We start from the raw sequence: 20,341 nt of genomic DNA, 5'->3' as shown, positions 1-20,341 counted from the left end.
GCGGGAGCGTCGGTTGAGACATGAGTTCTACTATCGTCGCCAGGCCTCTCAGTGGACGCAGCTTGGTGATAGAGTGACTGGGGAGTTTTTTGAGATCACTGGACCTCGCCATGCTCGAGCAGGAGTCCGCCAGCTCAGGAGGCAGGACGGATCGGTAGCCACTGAGCCCGGGGAGATCAGAGCCATTGCCACTGAGTTCTACAGAGACCTGCTTTCAGCGGAGCCAGCCCCACCACTGAGGCTCGGGATGCTTGCAGACAGACTGTGTGGGCCCATGTGCAGAGGAGGGTCACAGATCGTATGCGTATAGTTCTGGGTGAGCCTCTTTCAGAGGTTGAGCTTGCTGAGGCCTTGAGGGTCCTTCTGCGCCATAGTTGCCCTGGGGAGGACGGATTGACGCCTGCCTTTTTTATGTGCTATTGGGTGCCAGGCCTCCGCAGGGGCTTTCAGTATGTTTTGGACACTGGGGTGATGCCACAGAGCTTTTCAGAGGGCTTGATCTTTCTTATCCCCAAGGGGGAGGGAGTATCAGATGATATTCGGCATTGGAGACCTATTACGATCCTCAATACTGTCTACAAGGTCTTAGCAAAGGCCTTGAGTTTGAGGATCCAGCCCTTCCTGGGGGAGTTGATTCATGCTACCCAGACAGGATTCGTCAAGGAGCATAGTATCCTTGACAACATTTTCACCTTCTGGGAGGCGAGACAGCCCGAGCTAGATTTCTCAGTGAGGACCTGGTCGTGATGCTTCTCGATTTTGAGAAGGCATACGATCGAGTCGATTGGAGTTTCTTAGAGGGCACTATGCTTCGCTTGGGCTTTGAGCCAGTTTGGATTCGAGGAGTGGCGGCTCTATATTCCACAGCTCGTAGCCAGGTGCTAATGGCAGGAGGACGGGGGCCGAGTTTTGAGTTGACCAGATCAGTTCGTCAGGGGTGTCCTCTCGCCCCGTTTCTTTTTCTCTTCTTTGCTGAGGCTATGAGCATGTATCTGACGGCAGAGGAGGTTGGTTTGAGAGGACTCCAGCTCCCAGTCCGGGTGGAGGACCTGCTCGATGCTGAGTTTGCTGATGACACGGGTTTATTTTTGCACGGCCAGGAGGCCAATCTTCAGAGGGCAGAGCAGTCGCTTCAGGTTTTTAGTGCAGCTTCGGGAGCATTGATCAATTGGCGCAAGACAGTGGCCTTTTGGATCAGTAGCGCTCCCACTCCGGCATGGAGCCCAGACCCGGGTTTTAGATGGATTCCTCCTGGCACAGTAGTGCGGTATTTGGGATGCCAGATTGGACTAGATTTGTCACCTGAGCAGCAGATTGCCCCGCTTCTTCTGAGCATTCGGAAGAAGCTTTTGTATTGGAGTACAGCTCGGCTATCCTTGGCTGGGAGGGTGGTGGTGGCAAATCAAGTGCTTTTAGCGACCATGTGGTACATCACATCTTGCTGGATCTTCTCGAGCTCTTGCGTCAGCCAGGTACAAAGGCTGATCAAGAACTTTCTTTGGTCTGGGCAGGATGGTCAGCCAGCCCGGGCTAAGGTCGCTTGGGCAATTATTACACTTCCGCTGGCCCCCAAGGGGGCTTGGGCATAATAGATCCAGTTGATCAGAGTAGAGCCTTATTGGGGAAGCTTATTGTTCGGGGGTTGCTTCCAGGCGCTGAGCCTTGGAAAGAGCTTCTTTTGCAGGCTGCAGGCTCGGGCTCCCCCAGCAGAGGGCACTTGGGCACCAGAGATACGATGGATCTTCATAGAGACGAGGAGGACAGGCCTTAGTAGAGGATGGGAAGATAGATTTGCCTTGAGCATCCTACGAGCTTGGGAGTTGCTGAGAGACCGGGACTCTCTCAAAGACCTTCTTCTTGTGATGAGGAGCGGGCCAGACAGCCGCTCATCTGGAGCCCAGCGGTTCGCACAGTGCAAGGTCATATGCTGGGTTCTCGGCCTCGTCTAGCCTGGGGACCATTGGCGGCAGGCCCAACACGTAGTTTTGGAGACTGGCAGGCCTTCTGCAGCCTCCCAGGTGGAGAGGAGATCCAGGTGGAGAGGCCTTCTGCAGCCTCCCAGAGGAGATCCAGGTGGAGAGGCTGAGTCACTTCAGAGGGGGGCTGATTATGAGGGATGACATTCAGGAGGCACTCACAGAGGAGTGGTTCATGCCTCTTGAGCCAGTGGCCCCACGGTGGATGGGAGCCTTTACACAGTTGGAGATCCTGATTGCTGTCAGAGCTTGCATTGAGGATGGTAGATGCCTCTACTATGAGATCCAGGATGAGGGCAGACTTCAGAGAGTGGAGGTGGAGTCGCCTTTGGTTGCAGAGTGCATTTTTCAGAGGATACGGGTAGTGGCCGCCGCTTCTCGGAAGTGGCATATTGACCCAGACCCTGTAGATGTGGCGCATATGGGCATATGCAGCGCGCCCCTTGGCAAGTACGAGTGGCATGATCCTTATGCATCCCCTGAGGCCACAAAGATCACCTTTTTCCAGTATACTGTTCAGTTGGAGTGACATTTTGATAGCAAGGAGGATGGTCTCTCTAGCTGCATCGGAGTATTGGCGGCTACAGAGACTTTCACAGGAGTTCCTGGAGGATTTTTGGACCAGGCTCTGGGCTAGTCGACAGGCACGCAGGATCTCAACTTTCCAGTGGTTGGCCATTGTACAAGCTTCTCATCGAGTTTATTTGGACCGAAGATTGTGACCATGCATATGAGTTATTAAAGAAGGCCCTGGGCGAGTGCTCCAATCTTGCAAATGCCTGACTAGGATTTAATCTTCCATGTGCATATTGATGCATCAAACTTTGCTATTGGGTGTGTATACTAACTCAACCTGGAGAACATAAACTAGACTACCCCATTAGCTTTGCTAGTCTCGCCAGTTGAACGATGTTAAAATGAACTACACCACTACTACGGAGCGAGAAGGGTTGGCAATGATATATGCAGTAAAGAAATTTAGTTATTACCTTCTTGCCACCAAGTTTGTTTTCTATGTGGATCATCAAGCATTGTTGTATATGGTGAATAAACCATGCTCCACGGGAAGAATCACACGATGGTTGATTCTTCTTGAGTTTGATTTCACTATTGTTGTGAGACCTAGCAAAAAACATGTCATGGCTGATCATTTGTCTTGCATACCTAATGGTGAAGCTCCTACGGGAGTTGATGATGACTTACCTGACACTTCCTTGTTCATGGTGGAGACAATGCCTGAATGGAGTGAGAAGATTGTTAACTTCTTGGTTAATGGTTTTCCACCCAAAGAGCTGTTGAAATATACAAGTGAATAGGGTATGTGTGGGAACAAGCCCTTGGCTAGAGGCTGTAAAAGAGAATGTGTAAATGTGAGAGAACCTGTGAAAAGGTGAGAAGAATCTACTGGGAGAGAATAAAGGGTAGCATGAGAAGATTTAGGAAGTGTGGAGATATTTTGGGAGAGGTGGAGAGAATCAAGCAAAAGAGGTGGAGTGAATCAAGGAGAAATTAGTGGGATTTGATGCTTGGATGTAAACACTATAAATTGAGGCATTGGCCTAATGAGAATTTGCTGGTTTTTGATTATCCATGCCTACATTAAGCTATTAGTTAATTACTCACTAATCACATCTTAATTATCATCTAATCACTTTGTTAATGATGTTGATTCTAGCATTTAATCCACCATAGCTCATCACATTGCTATAATTTTAACATGGTATCAGAGCCAAGCCTAGAATCCATCAAGTTTATGAGTCCATTATCTAGTTAATTAGGATTAGTAGATAATTAAGAAATAATCAAATTTTTTTAGTTATTTTCAACTAACCCTCTGTACCCCCAATCGGTGGAGGAGCTCTATCTCCTTACACACATCAAATTAGCTCAAACCCTTCTAGCCCAACATAGCTAACTCACTCATGCTCCAGCCAAGCTAATCAGAAGTGCAAACCACCAAGAAACGCAATCAATTTTCGTTGATTAGTGGGTATCATTTTTCTGCAGCAAATCAGTGATTTTTACTTTATCGAATCAAATGGGCCTAATTCCTCTTAGCCCGGGGGTTTTCAAGCATGCTCTACAAGTTGGTGAAGTCAGAATTTGATTTGATCAAGTCTACAGTGAGATCCAAGCTCTTCATCAAATCTGCAAGTGACTTTGGTAAAACAGAGATTAAGCATTCAATGTTTGGTCAAATCTTGTGTTTCTTAGCTTAATCCTCTACTAGACTAATTGCTATTGATGGCCTTGAAAGGATTTGAGCTCATTTGAACTCTAAGGCCTCAGATCTGGGCTCCCCGCATACTCTGTTTTTTGTATACAAAACAGAGGATTAATTTGCTAATCAATGATTAATCAATGCTAATCACTATATTTTGGTACAATTGAGGGTTCAAATTAACCATTAGGTATTTGATACAGATCCCTATAACTTCAGATTGCAATTCGGAGATGGTTTGATACTCCAACCATTTCGTACAAATTGGTTACCCTTGATTTAATGTAATTTCTGGTGATTTTATGCTGATAAATCTGTTGTTGTAATCATCTCCTAAACACCAGATTGAGTTGTAAAAGGGTAGACACTGCCCTTGAATCTTGAAATTGGATCAAGAGGTAAGATCCCCTTCACATCATCATGAGTACAGCACAAGAGATAGCCAAATTTAATGGGGAGCAGTTTTACACATGGCAGACAAAAACCATGTATCTGCTCATGAGGAAAAATCTGTGGGGGCTAGTTGAGGGAAGAGATGAATGCCCAGAGGTGAGAGGGGAAAATGAGTGGAAGAGGAGGAATGAAAAACCATTGGGACTTATTGCACTCAGTTTAAATGATGAAATCATTCATCACATCACAGGGATACAATGGGCAAAAGATGCATGGGATGAAAATAAATTATTTGGCACACAAGCTAAAAATTCAAAGATAAATCTGTTAATGCAATTCTACAAATTGGATATGAAGGAAAGTGAACCTTTAATCACACACTTGAACAGATATAAAAGCATTAAGCAACAACTGGCAGCTATTGGCAAAAAGGTAGAAGATGATGAGGCACTAGCAGTGCTTCTGAAGAGTGTGGACAAAGGTGAATATGAAAACATTGTAGCAACACTAAAGAATGTACCTGAATTGAAGCTACACGAGATAGAAGGAGCTCTACTAGAGCAAGAGAGCAGAGGCAAAGAGAAGAAATGGCTCGACTCAACAGCAGGAGAAGAAAAAGCATTCTTCATCCGAGGAGGATTCTCTCGAGGACGAGGACAAGGAAGAGGCAGAGTAGGAGGAAGGACCTTCACTTGCCACAACTATGGAAAGCCAGGACACATGGCAAGAGACTGCTACAGCAAACCCAGTGGAGAAGGAACGACATCGGTAAACTTCATGGAGGATCCTAAGGAAGAGGAGTCAAATCATCTTTTCTGAGAGAGAGAGAGAGAGAGAGAGAGAGAGAGAGAGAGAGAGAGAGAGAGAGAGAGAGAGAGAGAGAGAGATGTAACCTGCCCCAACAGAGTAAAACCACCGCTGAGCCACCGATGATGTAGGCCACGTGGTAGATGTATGTGTGAGCACTTTAGTCAAGGTCGCAGGCACTTGTAGTAGCCTTGGACACATAGAGAGAGAGAGTGTCAAGGACTATGAGTTTAGGGACTTGAGGCACTGGTCGCGGACTATCAAGTAAGAGGGAAACTTGGTATAGGGTCCAGGTGTGCTAGGAGTATTCACTTGAGGGGAGGTGTTGAAATATACAAGTGAATAGAGTGTGTGCGAGAACAAGCCCTTGCCTAGAGGCTGTAAAAGAGAATGTGTAACTGTGAGAGAACCTGTGAAAAGGTGAGAAGAATCTACTAGGAGTGGTGGTTCAAAGCTTTTTGGTTATGCTTGCTGGTACCATGGAGGAAACTGTAAACTTAGGGCGCAAATGGATGTTAGCCACCAAGTGCAATATTGATTGGGCAACCAGGCGAGTTACAACGCAAGAACCAGCACTCAGCCTGACCACTCAGGGTCGCGCGCCTAAGCCATCAACTCTGGACAAAATGCTAGATAAGGAAAAATCACAAAGTCAAGTGGCTACACCATCTTTTATTGTTTGCCACCCCTCTAACGCTTCAATGCCAAGAGTGGAGACAGGCAGTGTGATCCCCAAGGCTCCGCTTACTTTACCAAAGAGTACATACAAATGGGTCCCAAAAGCTTCGTTAACGGCTACCTCTAGTGCTCAATCTCGTTTAGACAAGAAGCCTTGTAGTAGGAAAGCAGCTACCCGCCCTAGAAAAGGCAAGGTAACATTGCGTTGGATTCCTAAAATATTATTAGCAGCCCAAGGGTACTACGAAGGGAATGACCAGATTTGGGTCCCTAAACATAAGCTGAATTCCTCTGCATCGCCTGTAAAATATTGTAAGCCAAATGTTTCCACCCCAATGACAATTCAAGACCGTGGTAAGGGAAAGGTAACGGAGTACTCCACACCACTTATTCCAGAGCTAGTTTGGATTCCCAAATGATATCGATCGATACCACCCTAGCTCAGGGAGGGGGGAGTCACAGGAAGCTTCTAGCTCCTCATGCCATTCACACGTTGATATAGAAGTTTCTGCACGCTCTACACTTACCCTTGTCAATACCCACCAAGAAACCAATGAGTCTACGTCTCCCCTTGTAAATGTATCATCGGAAGCCATATCCTCCGTTCGTTCATGGGAGCGTACACTACCATCTCTACAACTTGATGTGGCCACAAGGGTCATAAAAAGCTATCTGCCCACATCACCACCTATAACCCACTGGACAAATTGGTTCCAAGGGGCTACAACATCATTGCAAAAAAAATGATCTACCCAAGGAAGGGGGGAGCATGTACTCACGTTTGACATTCTATTGCTTCCTCCCTAACCTTCTCCCTTGACCATGTAACTTCCAAATTTGAGGGAATGTATATTTATAGCTTCATACACAAAAAAGAAAAGAAAAGAAAAGAAAAATATAGTAAAAAGAGCAAGAGCACATAGAGAGGAGAGTTATCCGCACACAATTAGAAACAAGATTGACGTGTCTTTATGAACCTACTCATGCTATATCTGTGTTTGCAGATATGGTAGATGCACGAGCATCACACACTTCATCCACTCCCACCTTTGGTGAGAGGTATCATCTGTACCTTTCTCAGATATTTCACATGTGCTATCCTGTAATTAAAATCGAATTGGGTCATATAGATGTACTAGCCAGCGAGGGAAATGTTGAGGAATTAGAATGGCTAATTCGCCTATTGACCACGACTGACCCCTACTCCGTGTAGAGGACGTATTCCTGATAGCCCAAGTCTTTACTTTTTCACATGATGACTATCCTCGCATAGTTACGTTCTTGACGAGTCTATGTGGATGGGAGGACGAAGAAGATATATCTGACGATGAATGGATGGATGAGACTCATGGCACTACCGAGGCTGATTTTATTTATTTGGATGATACGGATAGAGGCTTAGCCTTAGGGCTACAGCCAAGACTCTACAACATCCTCTTACCTTGATCCTCAGTATTAGTGTGGTGACTAGTAGGTAGGTTAGTGTTTTCAAGTTGTTTCTAGTTTTCTATCCTTAAACGAGTCCTTATTTTTTCCCAGTGATGTGCCTCTCGAGGTATAGCGCTTGTTAGTTAATTGTACAGGTTGAAAAGTTTGAGGTGGGTTTGCTTCCATAGTCCTGGGACTGCCGTAATGTTCATACATGGATATCTACATCAAATTGCGGGCATTTCTCATCGAATCAAGGAGATCTCCAAAATACAGGTGTAATTCTTCCATGCCCACTCTCTTTCATTTTTACTGTTCAATTAATTGCATGAACTATAATGCATGACCACATGGAATTTGTCAAGCACTACTTAGTTTTTGAAGTTGCCTAAGGTGTTAGTGTAAATCATTAATTGAGTTTAACCTTATTTTAGAAATTCTTGGGAATGCATGATGTCTTTAGTTAACCTTGGAATATGGTTGTCTTAGTCCCTAGCTCCGACACGTGCGGCAAGAGCGCACACGTGATCATGAGTGTACGGGTTCTAGTTTCTTAATTGGTCTATTTGGTGCACTGAGTGACAAATTAGAACTTGTTTCATTCTCACTTGGTGACGTACTAGAACTTGTTTCATCTTCTGACTTTCTTTGGATCGTGAGGATTTCATTATGTTTGCCCATGCGATGAGAATGAACTTTCTTTTTTGCTTTTTTTTTTTCTCTGTCTTACCCATGGGTTTTGTGGTTTGAGTGGTAACCTGTGAGGTGGATGCTTCCGCATCATATGTAGCTTTTGGCTCGTTTGGGTTTATGTCCTCAAACAGGCTCCTTTTCCATGTCCTTTAATTCAACCTTGGTGTTGACAATTTGAGTGGTAACCTGTGAGGTCATCATGTGTAGCTTTTGGCTCGTTTCGGTTTATGTCCTCAAACAGGCTCCTTTTCCATGTTCTTTAATTCAACCTTGGTGTCGACAATTTGTTGCCCCTTTGTTTTTCTTGGGTTTAGAAGGTTTTGCTTTCTCTTTTAGTTTCTGCTTTAAAGCATGTTCTTCTATCCATTTTGAAGTGTTTTCTTTTGCATTCTTTTTTACTGTATCTCGTGCCTTGGCTTGTAAGCGTGTAAGCACATTCAAAGGTACCGTAGACAATTGCCCGTTTTGCACACTTAAGATGTTAAGAGTTGTATTTTGTGAGACAGGTTGTAGTAGGGAAGTAACTTACCTTGGGCAATCTTGGAATATGTGATCGATGCCACATCGTTCACATATGGCTTGCAAGGTGTCAATTATTGTGGGCATGGATGTATTCCAAACTGTACAATATGCCACCTTATGCGGTCCACGACAATAGAAACATTGAAGTGTTTTCTTAATTGCTTCCTGAGCAGTTTCTATCCTTTGGATTGTTTCTGTTTGGTGCACCGGAGAGATGAAAGTTTTGAGTTAATTATAGATGAATTAGGACATTGGGTAGTGTCATGACCAAAGGTTTTGCAATATATGCAGTACAGAAAAATAGGCATGGGAGATAGAGGTTTTGAGTTGATTGTAGATGAATTGGAACACTGTGGGTAGTGTCATGACCAAAGGTTTTGCAATATATGTAGTACAGAAAAATAGGCACTTTGTATGCACAATAATGGGGATTGGGATGGTTATAGTGATTGCACTGGACACAAGTCATTTCACTCACCACTTGGAGAGACATTAAGGATATTCGGTTTTGGAGGATTTTATCCCCTCCTAGAGATGTCAGTTTTGTAAGTTTTAAGCAAGGCTGCATAGAATTCAGGGAGGAATGACAAATCTGAGATCAATTTTTCTTTAACCATTGCTTCACTTGGTTTAGATGAGGAACATCTAATATCGTGATCATCTTCCATCATGTTATCATCCAACCGTATCGCTTCTTTACAACATTGATCAAATGTTTTCGGATTGGATACAATGATGAAGTTTTGTAAGTTGTTAGTTTTTAAGCCCATTATGAAACATGTCTTCAATTGAGAATCGTTTAATTTTTCCCATGCCTCATATCGTTTAATTTTTCCCATGCCTCATATCGTGAGTCCAAGAGTTTTATCCGAAGGATAAAGTCTCTAATGATTTCATTTGGTTTACGCTCAATTGAATAGAGTTCTCTTGCTGCACTCCACCGATCACCTTATCTTGAGAAGCTGTGGATAAAGGCTGTTCTCAAAGTCCTGAAGTTTGTCTTGATCGCGCAGGCATCAGTGTGATGAACCATCGACTAGCCTTTTCCACTAAGCATAGGTTCAACGCATGTACCTTGGTGCGGTAGTTTGGATTTCCAAAGGCCTTGCATCGTTGTTCAAACATTTGTATGAATTGAACATGATTAGTCATTCCATCGTATTTGCCCATGATTTTGGAAATCTGTACGGCTGTATTTTTGTATGAATCACTGAGGTCGCGTGTGAGTGCTAATGTGGGTAAGGACTCACTCAATCCTTGGGAAACCCCCCTTCCTAGATTAGTTAGTATATCCAAGGTATGGGCATCTAGGGGGTTGCAAAGGGTTGGTACCCAACGCTCTCAAAGGGTTGAGGACTTGTGAGAGTGCTAGGTAAGGGACCAAATCCCGAGTGGGATTGATGTGACAGGGGGTGTAAAACCCGATGACACGCTTGTTGTCGGCATGGCAAATGGTATTGGAAGGTGTATTTGGGGATTTAGACCTTCAAAAAGTAGCCCAAAAATGGTTCACAATCGTTTTCGTGGGCGATTTTTAGTGCTTTTAGGGTCGTTTTTTGCCTCAATTTCTGGGTTGAGACTATTGGTTGGAGGCCAAAACGATTAATTTTGCTCTTGGACACTCAAGACCAATTTCGAAGAGCTCAATGCCAGCTTTTCAATGAGCATTAGAGAGCCTTTATCGAATTCACGGTTTAGGAGATACGAGCCTCCAAACAGGGCTTTTCTTTTTTGTCGAGCGACGGACCCCTTTTACGTCGTGAAACAACAGAGTGCAGTTCACGGCGTGAAACGGATTTCACGGATTTTATCAAATTTAAATTTTTTTTTGGCATGAATTCTTAAGGCGTGAAAGTTCAAGTGCGGGGCTTAAGACATGAAAGTCTTAAGGCATGAAACACGTGGCTCACACGGATTATTTTTTTTTGGGCGTGAACCCCTAGGCCATGAAACCTTAAGGCGTGAAAGTTCAGGTGCGCGGCTTAAGACGTGAAGGTCTTAAGATGTGAAGGTCTTAAGATGTGAAGGTCTTAAGGCGTGAAAGCCTTAAGACATGAAACATATGGCTCACGCGTTTTTTTTTTGAATTTGAATTTCCTTGTTTTGGAGAATATTTTTTGAATTTTTAAATCAAAGAGATATGGGCATTTTCCCAAAAAGGTAAGTGGAAATAAAAAAAGTTAACCTTTTTATGACACCCCTACACCCTTCATAAATGTCTCCCAAAATGAACAATTTGACAACTCATTGTTGGCATCTTCTCATTCAATGCTCATTAGCCTTAATGAGTTCTGTAAAAAAGTGTTTAGGAATTAATCAAAGATTAATCATGTCCCCCTTTTAGATAAATTAAGGACTCTAATTAACTACTAATCACTAATTAATTCACACCATTGAGCACATCATTAGATAGAGCACGGAATTGCTAAGCTATGTGCATCAATTAATGTATAAATTAATATATAATTAGAGATTAATTAAACTCTTAATTAATGTCTCTTCTCATTATGCAAAATTAAGTAAAAGAGAGAGAAATTCATCTAATTGATGAAGAAATTGATGTAATTAGGTGTTTTGATGCATCTAGGTGCTCTCAAAACACTCAAAAATACTAATTTCGACTTCTTACATGATCAAATTAGACCCCAAAAACACATTTTCTAATCTTTTTACCTCTTGAATTAGATTAATCACCCTTAAAAAACTAATCGATTAAGGAAGATTAGTCAATTTCAAGGGTTTTTTGATGGCTTTGAGATTTTTTTTGAAGGATTAAGCTACTCCTAATGCTTTCTAACACTCTAATGCATACAAATGAAACAAAAAACACACAATTTAAGCAAAAATTAACAATTCTAGAACTATGTTTAACTCTAAACAGGCTAAAAATCACTAAAAAATGCATTCTATTGCATTGTTTGATGCAATGGATGCAAACTAAACCTAACACACTCTATGTGTAAGCCCTAAGAACACTAAAAACTACATTAACAATAACAAAACAACAATTTAAGCTAAAAATTAAGCAAAAAGGCATTCTTTACAAAACAAAAAAGAGAGCTATTTCTTATTACAAAATCACACACAAATCTCCATCAAATCCACATCTTTTTCATGGAAAACCATTAATCAAGATAATGACAATGGGTAATGTGTAGATTAAAGAAAAACGATAGAAAAAGCCATGGGATGACTCCCTGACAGCGGTGCCAAAAATGTTATGGCTCACCCTAACCCTCCTTGAAACACATCCAACAAGAGATTACCTGGTGAACCGTAACTATCGTGAGGATCTTTCCAATGCCCAAGCTCGTAATCCTTGAGGTCTCCAAGCTCTACAACTCCTTGAGAAGCAATTCCCCCCGTGTCTCCGGTGGCCCCGCGAGCATTGTCATACCGTTGCGTTGCACTACGTGTACTCGTCCCTCCTCTGACCTCACATCACTCACACACACTCACTACCATACATTAGCGAGAGAGATTAGCAAGAGAAATGCTCTATTGCACAATGGGAGAGTTCTTGTATTATGAGAGATATTCACTTATATACATGGCCATAAGTGTTCACACTCACTTAAACTATGGTCAGCCGGGCACTTTAGGCTCATAAGAGGCCTAATGCAATTACAATGACTACTCTCATAATATACACATGAATTACATCACTTGAGACTTCATCCTAACTTACTACCACATACTCTTGAAGTGGGAATTGGCATAAGTATTAAATAGGACCATTACGAGTGCCCGTCCAAGTTGTAGATTTGGACACCATTGCTTCATATCTTTGAATGTATGACCTTTTGGTGTATCTACCTTGACTCCTTACTGTAAGATAATGGTAGTAGCTCTTGTTAACCCTAGGAATAGGTTAACAACTCACGAGGTTTTGCATCAATTTGATCGATTCATCTAAGACTCCCTTTGAGGTGCTGGGTAGATACAAGTCTCTAATCCATAGGGAGACCTTTAAATGTATTTCACGCAATAACTGTCAATGCACAAAGGTCATCCAACCTCATCTCTAATGAGGTCATTCCACATAATGGGTCGTCTATTAGCCTCATCCACTGATGTAGGAAGGCTCTATGTCAAAAAAGGTCTCATGCTATCCCAAGCTTTGATAATTGTAGCTATATATATAAGTGGAGAAGAAGGCGACCTATACTCTGTCTCAGTGAAAATGAAACATGAACCGAGCATCCAATCTCCACCACCACGAGATGTATAACTGGAAATGTGAAACATTCAAAAAATCCTTCCAAGGCTCAGTGCTACCTGGGAGGAATTCTTCGATTGCTAGCTTGCAAAGCAATGTTCTACATTGTATATCCATATCTACAATATTCATCCCCCCTTCATGTCTGGGGTGTATAACGATCTCCCAAGCCACTCTGGCCCGGGTGTCAAATGACCATCCAAACCTGACCAAAGAAAGTTATCAGCCAATCTGTGCAAGCTGGCCAATGCATCCCTGAGAGAAGCACCAACAAGAGGCAAGGAATGAAGTTGAGGCAAGCAGTACTTGGTTAACCACCAAAGCTATGGAGGCTAGATCTAATCTCCTAGAACTCCAATGAAGAAGTTTCTTCCTAATGCTCAAAGGTACTAATGCAAATTGTTGTGTAGATGAAATATCAACCCCAACTTGACACCCCAAATATCTGGCGGTACAACCTCTGTCAATGTAAGTAAACTCGAGCTTTGCACCCCAATAGTAGAGTCACTAATCCAAAACCAGCTGACTTATGCCAGCCCTTGCAGCCAAGAAAAACTCCCCCACAACAATCCGAAAGGAACATAAACATATGTGTGAGGCCTCGAGGAGCATAGCAGTATCATTATTAGCAAGCTCAGGGTCCAAAAGCTCATCCTCACTGTGCAAGGGTAGACTCATACTAGAAACTCTACTAGTAGAGCAAAGAAAAATGCTCATAACATCGGCAACAATGAGATATAATAAGGGGGTAAGGGGCATCCCTGTCGTATAGAGCAAGAGATCTGGAAACTGATCATCTATACCACCATATGCAAGCACACTACTATGAAATCAATTCTATCGTATGCCTTCTCAAAATATAGGGGCTAGTTGCTTTCCTTAGCATATCCAACCACCTCCCAAAAAGAGAAGATATGCTTCTTCCTTGAAGGAGCCATTCTACGTTTCATGAATCACATCCTACAAAACTAGCTACAACCTCATTCTTATTGCGTTGGCAAGTATTTTATAGGCAGTCCCAAGTAATGTGAGGATAAGGTGACTAAGACCCTGAGTAAGAAGAAGGCATAATCCATATGTTCCACATTTCTTGAAGGGCCATAGTGATATCCTCTCCAAAGTCATCCTAAAATGTCAGGTGAGAGGCCATAATCCCTTGGACATTTACCAAAATGTATACTTATAAAAATGGGGATAAACAATTATTTAAAGTAGTGAATCTATACGAATTTATGGAGGAGTGGTTTCAAATTCAAAAATCGATTATGTACAAATTTACAAAAATTAAAATATAGGGATGATTTAATACATGCATGCATGCATATGCTAACTATATGGGTTTTTATTGAGGGATCACTCGAGACTTTAACGCTTGGTTGGCGTAATAGAAGTCAAAGTTGAAAATCTTCTTCTTTTTCAAGGGATCAAAGGGAGATTTCTCTAATGTAGTACTAACTCCAACTTCTGTGGTTTCCAACTTCCATCAATTTTCATTTCAAAAATAGCATAATCATCCCAAAGAATATTGCAGCATATATTTGTTCATCATTAACGTGGTATTGCTTGCCATAATGGCACATACCAATGGATCCTTCATTACCAAACTAGACTTTGCTATTGAGCTATCCATAAACTTCTCCAAGCTCTATACTTATGAATCTAGAGCTGTCTTGAGAATAAGATTGAAATAGGGTTCTAATCAAACTCCATTAATGAGCTTTGGTGGCTGTTTGTGATACTGTGTAAATCAAAAGTCATCGTTTCAAATTTCTCACAATTTGGTATAGTCCTAGCCAACACATTTCTTAGTATGTGGACCCATCCAAGAATGGAAAAGCAACACTAGATCATTGACGTCAAAAACCTTGAACTTATTATTCCACTTAACCTATTTTTTTCAATGTTGCTGTGGAACACTTTTGCCACCCCAAGTCCTTGTGATTGCTTCTACTTTTGGCTCCATTCTATAGACTTTTCCATAGGCAATTAGGCACTCTTGAAAATGAAAACTATGAGCTATAAAATTCATAGGCACGATACACCAATGTTATAACCACTACTTCTACCATACACCAATGTTAACCACTTTCAGTTCACAGGGGCACTTCATTCACAATGCCTACACTTATATGTAAAAGAGCATTTTCATGTATTATAATAATGTCTTTCTCATGTTGTAAGAGTTCTTAAGATGCTATTAAGTTACGTACTTCAAGTTTGTATGATGAGGAACTCAGCTCATAACACTAACACCTTGTAATAACCTCTTTCTTCTTCTCTTTCACTTGGTAGGAACCTCACAAGTGCATGCGAAAACTCAGTTCGAGGTTGGAACTCAGATTGAGATGAATATTCTGATTGAGCAAATGAATAAGTAGCATCCCTTAGCACTCTGAAGTACCCTCATTTTTTTCTTCTCCCAACAATGCTTCATCATCTCCCAACAATGCTTCCTCAATGGACCATTTGGTACAATGCTCTACCATTGTCCTTAACAAGCGATGTGCTCAGGTATAAATGTATCGACACCAGTGGACAAAACTATCTTTAAGGTGTCATAGAAAACCAACTCACACCCTAAAAGACAAGGTTAACATTTTTCCCTATAAGTGTGGGTTAGAATTCACATCTGTTAGATAGGGTGAGAAGTGAGTTAACTACTTGGCAGAAGATTTCACTCCAGTTTGAGAGCCCCTAAATGGGACTTTTCATACTTTTCAAAGTAGTGGCTCCAAATTGAGCTTTGGGCTAGCCTCCTAAAGGAACAAAACACATCTGTTAGATAGGGTGAGAAGTGAGTTAACTACTTGGCTCCCGTTTGAGAGCCCCTAAATGGGACTTTTCATACTGGGGTTTTTTCAAAGGAGTGGCCCCAAATTGGGCTTCGCATACTTGGGCTGGCCTCCTAAAGGGACAAAAAGTTTAGGCTGTATGTTTTCCTCCAAAAAGGAATGGGATAGGCTGTGTGGATATACTTTAGGTTAAGCTAAGGTGGGGACAATGAGCTTGTTACATGTGGTACTGTTTCCACATGGCCCCCTTTTGGCTCTTTACATACGCATCTCATCTCTATATGATGCTCCTCTTTTCATCATCGTGTGGAGAGTGCGGGTGCGCAGGGATAGAGAGAGAGAATCCCTCTCCTTCCTCCTCTTCTTCTGCAATCCTTTGCCTCTTCGTAAGTCAGGTTTGTACCTTTCTATCCTTCTCAACCTTCGTAGATAATGCTTCATGTCTTCTGGTTAGGGGTTGATTTCCTCTGTAAATTCTGTAATTAGATCCAGTGGAGTTTCTCACATTTGGGCTGCATCTTAACTGGGCAAAAGCTGAGTTTCTCATTCTGATTAGTGGACTCTATCTTTTAATTAGAGAGATAAGAATAGGCACCTTTTTTCTGTGAAGCTTTCTGGATTAGGTTATGGTTGATAAATTCGTTTGAGGTTTTCTTACTGGCGTTGCAATCACTTAATCTGCAATGTAAAGGAAGCCCTGGCGGTCAACATTTACTGTTTTTTTTTCTCCAAGTGAGGTTTATGTGTGCTGGTTTCAGTGTGCTAAAGCCGCGTGAGTTCTGGGCTGAAGAATGCAAGGGGCTCTAGCTGTTGGCAGCTCCTCGGGCTTAAATGCTGCCACAGTGGGGTCAGTTTCTCGGCTTCCACATGGAGCGAGACAGGCGGCTCCATCCTGCGGCTTCTGGTCACCAAGGAACCAGGGTCTACATGGAAAAGTACGAATTGCACCCATGGGGCGTTGGCTGGAATTGTCATGCTTTGCATATATGATCCATGTGCATGTATGGTGTGTATGTACTTATACTTGATGCTTTCTATTATGTGTTTGTATGCATTTATGGTTTGTGTGTGCAGATGTACAAGGTTCCTTTCTATTACGTGTTTCTACGCATGCTTATGTATATGAAAATACTTACAGAAACATATATATTTGCCCATTTATGAACCATGGATTTATATGCATGCATGGTGTGTATTTGTACATGTCACATACCCATTCTATCATGTGTCTGTATGTATGTCTTGTGAATGTATTTTACCATATATAATCATGATTCTATTATGTGTGTGTATGTGTGTATACACATACTTACATATACATATATGTACGTGATTGCTTACATACATATCCATCCATGGTCATACATGCTAAATTATACATACGTTCATAGACATGATTCTGTATGCTTATCGATAGGTGTCAAGAATTAACATGGATATGTTTTGCCAGAACTTATTTTACAAAAGAAGGTGGCAGGAGAGTTCTTTAGTAGGAAACAGGGGTCAAAGAAAATGTGTCATAAAGGCCGACATGACAGCAAGTGCTAGCACGACGCCTGTTGCACCATTACTTCCACAATCGCCAAGTGGACAGTTTCTTACTGAATTACTGCAGAGTCACCCTCACCTTGTGTCTGCTGCTGCTGAACAACAGCTAGAAACACTAGCAGAAGCCAGAGATGCAGCTACTAGTCAAGAGCAGTCTAACACAGTGGGTACTGAACTGGTCCTTCACAAGTAAGTTCACTTGTCTGTGCTGTATTAACCATTGCTCGGATGCATTTTTTAAACTTATCCTGTATATAAAATCTATTGTGGATCCAAACAGGCGCATCGCTGAACTTAGAGCTCGAGAAAGACGCAAATCTCTGGAAGATATCATGTACGCACTCATCTCTCAAAGATTTGTTGAGGCCGGAATCTCCTTGGTCCCACAGATGTCATCCTGCCCAAAAAACCAAAGAGTGGACGCATGGCCTGACCAGGACAAGGAGCTGGAGTTGGTGCATTCAGATGAAGCGTATGAGTTGATACGGGAACACTTGGCCCTTGTTCTGGGAGGAAGAGGTGCATCAGATTCTATTGATCAAAATGCTATGGCTCAGATCAGCAAGCTGCGCATGGGCCGTGTGTATGCAGCTTCTGCAGTTTACGGATACTTTCTAAGGAGGGTGGACAAAAGGTTTCAATTGGAGAAGACTGTGAATGTTCTTCCGAACAGGTTGATTGAGGTAGAACAGATGCATGAACAAGAAAGTGAAACTGACCACCAACACAACGAGCTGGTTGCTGAGGTAGTGCCTGCTGTTACAGCAATAGTGGTAAGGGGTGAATCAAAAGAAGATGTGGGCACGGGTAGAGCTGGTCGAAGGGTTGCGACATCCGGTCGCCTAAGGGCTTATGTGATGTCATTGGACACTGAAACTTTGCAGAGGTATGCTACAGTGAGGTCAAAGGAGAGTGTGAGTGTTATTGAGAGACACACTGAAGCTCTTTTTGGAAAACCAGAGATCCAAATTACGCGAGAAGGGACTGTGGCAATGGTCAAAGATGAGGTCATTACGCTCGGCTTCTCAGGGCTTCGGAGATTAGTCTTAGAAGCAGTTGCTTTTGGAAGCCTCCTTTGGGATGTTGAAACCTATGTTGACACCCATTACCACATTGTGGCACCTTAATTTTCACATCATATAAATATTTTAGTTAATTCAACTTAACCTTCCTTTCATCATGGCCTACAGTGTGTAAAATATATTTTGGAGAATATTGGTAATCATAAAATCCAATCCTGATATGGTCTCTTTCCGCACTTCTTGATGATTTATTGAACAGAGTTCAAGTTGTACGTTATAGGGGTACTTTGAAGATAGCATTTGTAGATGCAGAGTAGTATACACCCTGAAGCTGCTGCATCTCTCTCCTTGCGAAGACTCTTGTGAAGACTCCTTGTATACATACATACATACATGTATATATATATGTATACATAAATATATATATATATGTATGTATGTATATATGTATACACACACACACACACACACACACACACACATATGTATGTGTTATACACGTATACATATATAGGTATATGTATCCACATATACATATATATGTATATGTATCCACACACATATATACGTATATACACAAATATGTATATACATATATAGGTATATAAGTATGTGTACACATATATACATACATATGTATACATATATATTTATACACATTTGTATATATGTATATGTACGTATGTATATATATGTGTGTTTATGTATGAGGGGATTTTTCTTATTCTTAGTAACCAAATAAATAGTAAAATCGAAAAACTATAGACAAAATGTTGAATATTGCACCAAACATAATAAAAAAACACAAGATAATAATCAAAGAACACAATATTAGGTTCAATCTTCTCCACCTTCTCCACGATGTGTGTGGCTTTTTATGCCACACATAATATTTAAATTGTATTAACAAAAAATCTTTTAGAGCCATTATGTTAACCACAATGGTTAACATTACTCCTACTATTTCTGATCAAAGAGTGGTGGCACTTCATGTAATTCATTTTATGTAAGACTGCACTAAGTGCTGCATGTAAAAAGATATAGGATGATCGAGCTTACGACATGTGTAATGTTGGCCATGAGCTACAAAGCCTAAGTGTATATAGAGCTAGAGAACCAGTTTTGGGTCCCAATTGTTAATGGGCGGTTGGCCATTGTATAAAGTGAGCTCTTCTATATAAGTGACGTAATGAAATATGAAAGGATACAATCTCATTATCACATTTGAGTCTTCTTCTTCTTCTCTCTTGCTCTCTTATGTCGTTATGGTAGTGAGCTTGTGTGTTGATGCATGCTTGCTTGCTTGATTGTGAGTGTGGGCTTGTAGGTGATGCTCTCTATCTTCTCTTTCTCCCCTTCTTCTCTATATATATATCTCTCTCTCTCCTTTCTTGCACACATGAAGGCATTGAGATAGGAGTTGAGTTTTTCATAGATCCTTCTCTCATTTCTCTCTACTTAGCACATGGAAGCTCCACTTGGGTGACACAAGTGGTGGTGGAGTGAGCCTCTGTAGTGGCTTCACATCAAGGAGTTAACCCTCATAGGGTTGGTTAAGTGCATGTTCCCGAACCAATCCTTATATCCTCTCTTCTCTTCTTCTCCCCTCAATGCAAGGTGAATATCTTTGGAGCCGCTATTGGGAAAAGCACTTAGCTTAGGGTCCTTCATAATCTTTTCCTAAGCTAGAGACTTATCTTGCCCTGATGGAATGTAAATCTACCGGTTGTATGAGCTTGGTATGAGTTGCTTGTTTGATTTGTGTTTATTTTTTGTTTTTCTTTGAACAATAGAGTTGCAATGGAGCATTGGGAGAAATAGGAGCTTCGGAGGCTACATCGAAGGTGGAAGAAACAAGTGTCCTAATTTTGTCATTGATTCCATTGATTTTGGTTTTTTCTTCAAGTAGATAGAAAAATTGCATGTTAGCTTAATTGCATCATTAATTCTAAGATATTAGGTTAAAGTAGGCATTCCTTGTATCATTAGGTACCTTAGGACTAGCCTAATCTATGCATAAAAAGAAAACCTAAAAAAATCAT

The 20,341-nt window shown here is 41.7% G+C and overlaps 1 protein-coding gene across 1 annotated transcript; it reads left to right on the top strand.

The window, feature by feature from the left end:
• Window positions 1-15,991: 15,991 nt before the first annotated feature.
• LOC147620499 (UV-B-induced protein At3g17800, chloroplastic-like) lies at window positions 15,992-18,535 on the top strand. The gene is made up of 4 exons (XM_086824721.1): window positions 15,992-16,124; window positions 16,488-16,664; window positions 17,180-17,466; window positions 17,558-18,535. The coding sequence occupies exons 2-4, from the start codon at window positions 16,521-16,523 to the stop codon at window positions 18,402-18,404; spliced, it is 1,278 nt and encodes a 425-aa protein (XP_086680847.1). The 5' UTR covers window positions 15,992-16,124; window positions 16,488-16,520; the 3' UTR covers window positions 18,405-18,535.
• The last annotated feature ends 1,806 nt before the right edge of the window (window positions 18,536-20,341 follow it).

The sequence above is a fragment of the Cibotium barometz genome, chromosome 31 (assembly GCF_041138505.1).
Source record: "Cibotium barometz isolate CiBa-2024 chromosome 31, ASM4113850v1, whole genome shotgun sequence".
NCBI lineage: Eukaryota > Viridiplantae > Streptophyta > Polypodiopsida > Cyatheales > Cibotiaceae > Cibotium > Cibotium barometz.
Note: the sequence above shows the minus strand (reverse complement) of the source record. Positions and strands in the feature narration are given on the sequence as shown.

What these genes read in the sequence shown, in the direction of transcription:
- LOC147620499 (XM_086824721.1), top strand. Translation starts at nt 16,521, where the DNA reads ATGCAAGGGGCTCTAGCTGTTGGCAGCTCCTCGGGCTTAAATGCTGCC. An exon ending in ACCAGGGTCTACATGGAAAA is followed by an intron (nt 16,665 to 17,179) that starts GTACGAATTGCA and finishes ATGTTTTGCCAG; the next exon opens with AACTTATTTTACAAAAGAAG. An exon ending in ACTGAACTGGTCCTTCACAA is followed by an intron (nt 17,467 to 17,557) that starts GTAAGTTCACTT and finishes GGATCCAAACAG; the next exon opens with GCGCATCGCTGAACTTAGAG.